At 32.1% G+C, this 6331-nt stretch overlaps 1 protein-coding gene across 1 annotated transcript; it reads right to left on the minus strand.

The window, feature by feature from the left end:
* Positions 1-1203: 1203 nt before the first annotated feature.
* Positions 1204-5001, minus strand: LOC130979788 (mitochondrial phosphate carrier protein 1, mitochondrial). Its single transcript, XM_057903333.1, has 6 exons — positions 4385-5001; positions 3781-4130; positions 3635-3678; positions 3023-3237; positions 2809-2933; positions 1204-1583 (listed from the first exon to the last, which is right to left on the minus strand). Exons 1-6 carry the CDS (start codon positions 4520-4522, stop codon positions 1535-1537), a joined length of 921 nt encoding a protein of 306 aa, XP_057759316.1. The 5' UTR covers positions 4523-5001; the 3' UTR covers positions 1204-1534.
* Between the last annotated feature and the right edge of the window lie 1330 nt (positions 5002-6331).

Raw genomic sequence — 6331 nt, forward strand, 5'->3', positions numbered from 1 at the left:
CGATTTGGACCAAGAAATAAGAGGTTTGGGTCAATATTATGATAATCAAAAAGAAATTTGTTGCTTTCGAAAAAATATAAAAAGGGGTTATCAAAAACAACTTTGCTATGAATCCCGTGAAAGCTTTCTTAGATGAGAGAACACGTCATACAAATAGTTTTTATGATCCTAAAAAATCACCCTCACCATCTTCCCACGTCAAAAGATTTGGTAAAAAATCACCCTCACTAGCTTCTACTTAGTATTTAGTTCTTAACTTATTTTAATATATATTTTATATACATAAAATATAATTGGTTGTTGTATTTTGTGGAGGCCCTAAATCCTAGTTTTTGTGTGGAAAGTTAGAATATGGCAAAGACATGATCATGAATCTTGTGTTATAAAAAGAAGGGTAGTTAAGGGGGCCAACCCTTGCCTTAAAGTTTTGGTGGATATTGACATTATACAAAGTCATGTTAATGATAATGAAATTGCAATGACATGTGGTGAGTTGTGACAATACCCTCATTTATCAGCTACATGCCACTCTCCTCGTGAACACCATCATCCTTCTTCTCCTCAATTCAATAATACTCTCCATCATTCACTTTCTTATATACTACTAATTATAGTTAACACCTAACTCTACCTTTTTACTCAAATCAACACGAGGATAATATTGGAAACATTTCAAGTATTTTTGTAATTTTAGCTATTGATTTTAACTATATATATATAAATTTTATAATTGAAATCAACGACTAAAATTACTAAAACATTTGAAATGCTTTCTATATGTTTTTAATTTCTAATCGTCGTGTATGAAGCCCTAAAAAATTGTTTTTTTGACGAATTCCATAAATATTTTGATTTTATGTTCGTGTCAATTTAATGAAATCTGTCAAACAGATTATATTTCAAGGTTATTATTGGCCTTTTAAACTTCTTTATAGACTAAATTGTGAAGGATTTGGATCCTCTAAAGTTTGAATTTCACTTTAGAGAATAAAGTGTGATCTTCTACCCTTGAATAGTTTCTCTTTCATATTTATTCTTAGTCCCACCTATGAAATCAATGGTGAGAGATCACACTTTACTCTCTAAAGTAAAATTCAATCTTTAGAGGATCCAAATCCAATTGTGAATGCTTTAATTTTTTTAGGATAAATTGCAAATTTGGTCCAAACAATATTATGAACATAATTGATACCACAAACAATATAAGAAGTGAGAACTTAATATCAGATAAAATTGAGTGAGGCAATGGCACCATAAATGGTAAACTGATAGCAAAGACATTGCTAGTAAATGTTCAAGTTCTTTGGCTAAATCCATGGCTACTACAAGAAGTAATAACAGAAATTGGCTCTTTTCTTCAAAACCAAACTTCAAAAGCTTATCTGAAACCCTATCATGACAGAATTCAAGGTTGATAAATGGTGGCAGAAAACAAAAAAGCTGCCACAAAAAAATTATTCCGGTGTATACTATAAAATCGTCTTGCAATCGATGTAAAAATTAGACTGCAGACTGCAGACTGCGGAATTCCATTCTAGCTTGCATCATCTCTCAAGTCAGTTGCAACTTCGCCACTAGTCGGCCTGCGAGATCACAAAACAATACAGTTCAAAATGCTTGGATTTCATAAATGGTAGGTTGATTCAGAGTTATCAAGTGGAACAACATAGATCAATCAAAACAAAATCTATTAGATAATTAGCAGTTAATGGCTTTCCAAACTTCTCATTAGATAACATTTTTTTCTGATCAAGGAGTACATGCTAGTGGCTAGTTCAGAAGTTCAAAAGCCATGCAGTTCTATTCTCAGCATTTTTTTTCTTTTGTTGGTTAAGATATCCTAATGATAATTCTCTAATATTAACATCACTACTACAGAAAACATAAATCATAAACCTGCTTCCCTGCAATAAAAGATTTATATGTTTTTTTTGTACACATCCATTCACTCCTTACATTGTTAGTAAAAAACATTTCAAGGCCCTACTGAAGTCAAAGATCATAGCCCAATGGTTATAATCTTTTCTTGTATTCTGCTTACTAGAGAAAGATTAGCCGATCACACCTAGTGGGAGGATAAGGCTCTGTTGTTGTTACTTACTAGAGAAAGATCAAATTTGATATCGACCGTGATTAATAATCAACAATAGCTTTTGTGACCCAGCTGATCATTTTGTTACAGTTTGTTAATCCCCTTCAACCAAATAATGATGTTATCTAGGTGACATAGTTTTCATGCTTCCACCTATCACCAAATTTTCTTTTGGAGCCGAAAATAGTTCAGTTCTTTCTGAAGCAAACTATTATGCAAATGACTAATTCACTCGTTGTTTATATACGGCATTTCCGTATGATCATGTCATGAGAGAGAGACAAAGAAAAACATCAATGTTAGTTGGTGCAAATATAGATGTAAACTATAAACTATGTGCAAGTGGAATGAGCTGATGGCTTATGTTAGAAGATACAAACTTAATCAACACATGAAATCCATATTTCATGAAAAGGAACCTTTCACAGATATATCAGATCAAATTTCTTCTCCATGTATTTGCAAATTTAAATTTTCAGTGAAAGTTCTTCACTGTTGAATGATTAATTATGAGCAAGTTACTTCAGTTTACTCCCCCCTTTGTTTTCTCATTAACAATCAAAGGAGGAAAACAATTACATCCTGAAATATAATTATAACCGAAGTGCAGAATGTTGGATTCAAAGTTGAGTTAATAATAATATTTGAATCAAACAGAAGACCACAAAGAAAACTGCTAAATATCACTTAAAAAAGCATAGGAGTAACGCACTTACAGTCCGCCTAAAACTTTGATGGTGTCATAGAAAAACCATTGCAAAGTTATCGAGGGACCAACAAGCAAAAGTCGAATAGGAAGGCTCCTGGTAAATAGATTGGCAAACCCAATTTTTCTGATAGCCTGCACACGGATAATTGGCAGATCACATTTAGTACAACATATTGAATCTTAAAAAGAAACCATAAAACAAAAAGTAGAAAAATGAGTACCAGCATGAAACTATCGGCCTTTCTGTTATAGAGAGAGGATACAATATTGTCAGCAGGATTGGAAATGAAGCTACCAACAGATCCGGCTGCATATCCAGCTATACATGTCACACCAAGCTGTTGAGCTATAGAACAATCTTCCTTTCTTCTTTTAGCAACATTACGATACAAAAAATCAACGGAATGCTCAAATGTTGCAAACATAACCATGGAAACTGCCCAAAAGGAAACAGGACACTTATTCAGTTCATTGATGATATGATGATATCATCACTGCAACTATTTACCCCTCACCTAATACAAATGAACAAAATTAACAATTACAAAGTCCAAGTTTACAGAGTACTCAGCATGATTGGCCTAAAATAAGTTTTTTATTATTATTGTCAATTATCACCCATCAGGCAACTAATGCCAATAACCGTATCAGCATGATTCAAGTTATACAGAAACATATTTTTGGGATGTTAAGTAGATGGGGAAAAGCAAGATGTAATCACCTATTGCAGAATTTTCCGGCAGATAGTTAAGAACACTCTAGTTTTCAAGTATAAATTTTTACCAGCCTAACTAGTTAAATTAAATACAAGTTTTAAGAGATTATGAAATTACATGGAAGGTTTCGACCCAAAAGTGGAAAAAGTCCACGGTAGAATCTGCAAGGAGTAAACCAAACATAGAATATAAATAATCATGATCACCCCTAGAGACAAGTTCATTAGAAGCACGAAATTTAACTGAGTTCGATCTTTCTTTACCCTCGCGTGCCTTCTGCTGCATATAACTTCGGAAAGCCATCGTGCAAGCCCTTAGCAAAGCATGGTTGCGCTTGAACCCTTACTTTTACAGCTTCAAATGGACACAATGCTAGATTGGCAAACATTTCAGCAGACGCACTACTGAGAAAGTAAACAAAGTTCCTGTTCTGGTCTAGGAACACATTGGAATAAACCCCCTTAAAATATTCATAGAGACCGAACCTACAGCCACCCTGTGCGCCGTAGCCAAAGAATTTGCCAGTCCATCCCCTCCAAAGGGCAGAAGGCCCTTGCTCCCTCAGTAAGGAAGAAAAGCACTTGGAAATACTGTAATACTTCACAGGGTACACCTATATGTAACAAAAAACCAATTCCCCATAAGAAACATGATCAAGTTAACAACAAGATCATTCAATTAGTCATTACAAACACTCATAACACTCTCATGCTGTTAAGGGCACCCCCTGAAACAAAATTCAATCCTAACAAAATTGTTTGCTAATACAAAATTGATGATATCTCACTCACATGACATAAGGGCACCCTAAAATACTAAAACTTTTGCAACAAATCAGTGTAATTATAACATAAAATTGAAATGCACCTGCATGTTGACCTTCAAGACATCAAGAGGAGTTAGAGCAATATGGGTAGTGCCAGCACTGAGCATTCCACCAACAGCACAAAGAGCATAATACCTGGGGCTCAATTCCTCAGAGATTCTTCTTCCTTCCATGGCCATGATCAAAAACCAAGCCACCCCAAATGAAAAAGGAACAAAAAACTGAACTAACTCGTTCCTTCTTCAGTGAAAAAACTCAACCTCCATTCACACTAACAAAAATACTCATCAAAGTTAAGTTTTTTAAGCACACTAGAGATTTTGACCACTCAATAGTTTTGTGGGCACAAACAAAGGAATCAAATTTAGGCAGCGATACGCGCCACTCTAACTAGGACTATGGAATCTGATTCTACAAAATGTAAATGCAAATGAAAATGCTAAACCCGAATCCAGATACCTCCAATCCCATATTGCAGGAACTTCTTTGGGGTTTCCGGAGAAGGTGGTCGAGAAAAACCCCCAAAATGAGGAACAATTCAAAATTGGCCCTTTTTCTTTTAGTGGAATAATAATAATAATAATAAATAAAATAAATAGATGTATTTAAGAAGAAAAATAAAATAAAGAAGTTTCCAATTGTTGTATAAGCAAAGAGATGTATTATAGCCATGCTTTTCTTTTGGCAAAATGCATGGCCACGTTACTAAAATTAAATAAATATTGATTGATTGATAGATCATGATTCAGTGCTATTAAATGGAATTTCAGAATTTGAATCTATAACTTGACTTTTATTTGGTTTGCCAAGTCATTTTCAATTGTGCTTTTCATTTTCTTTGTAATAACTAATAAGTGCTCTCACTTGTGTAATTTCGTTACACAAAAAAATGCTGTTTCTTCTAGAATATACACTTTTTCTATATGTTTTATTTAACTCAGGTTAAGAATATTAATGCCTTTTAGAAAAAAGCAAAAATATAATATATTTTAAATAATAATTTATTGTTAGAAATAATGAATGAAATAATAAATTTTAAATTTTATTTTTTTCTCAAAAATTAAAATTTATTTAATAAACAAAAAAACATTATTAAAAACATTTAAAGATAAGTTATATATATATATATGTCTATTACATGATTTTTTTAAATTTTGAATAAAATAAGGATATTGAGGGAACAAATAGGATTATAATTTATAAATATAATTGTGATTAATATTTTGTTTTCATGAATTCTTTTTTTGGGTCAGGATTTTCATAATATTTTTAAAATTCATACTTCTTTCTTTTTGGGGGGGTTGAAATGTTCAATTGCTTGGCCCAAAATTTTTCAGTTTGGTGTTGTACTCAGCTACTCAGTCATACTTTTGGTCTATCTGCGAAACTCATACGAGGCCCATATTCAAGATACTACATTAGCACCTATTGAATTTTTGTGGTCCCAAAAAAGGAAAGCCCAATAGTGGCCCAATCTAACCTATTATTAGTTATTACTATAGTGCTTTAACCCAACTCTGATCCACTACAATCTGAGGTCATAATTATTTTTAATTTTATTCAGATATGGATAACAAAACTCAGACAAAAAAGACATATCCACAGAGGTGAAGTTTTATGAATAAAAATAGTCTTATTGGACTTTATCACCCATTTCAAAATTAAAAACAAAATAGAAAAAGAGCTTTGGAAAATATAGAGTATTATCTTTGTTTACTCAGCTTAATAGAATTTAATTTTAATACGCTATCAATATAAAGTAGTTTTACCCGTACATTTAATTATGTAATGTCACATCAACAAACATGATTACTTTTCACATTAATCACATGAACGATCATCTAAAAGAATGAATGTAATTATGAATGTAATTATACGATTATATCAAACGTTTATACTATCAGTATATCTAAATTAATTTTTTTTAATATCAAAATATAAGACTAACGAGAATTTAAAATAATATCTTAATAATTCTCTTAAATATT

This window comes from Arachis stenosperma, chromosome 5 (assembly GCF_014773155.1).
Source record: "Arachis stenosperma cultivar V10309 chromosome 5, arast.V10309.gnm1.PFL2, whole genome shotgun sequence".
Classification (NCBI taxonomy): Eukaryota; Viridiplantae; Streptophyta; class Magnoliopsida; order Fabales; family Fabaceae; genus Arachis; species Arachis stenosperma.

Coding starts and splice junctions, on each gene's coding strand:
- LOC130979788 (XM_057903333.1), bottom strand. CDS start 4,522: ATGGCCATGGAAGGAAGAAGAATCTCTGAGGAATTGAGCCCCAGGTAT. Junction 4,131..4,384: donor TCTTGAAGGTCAACATGCAG/GTGCATTTCAAT, acceptor TGTTACATATAG/GTGTACCCTGTGAAGTATTA. Junction 3,679..3,780: donor GCAGCAGAAGGCACGCGAGG/GTAAAGAAAGAT, acceptor TACTCCTTGCAG/ATTCTACCGTGGACTTTTTC.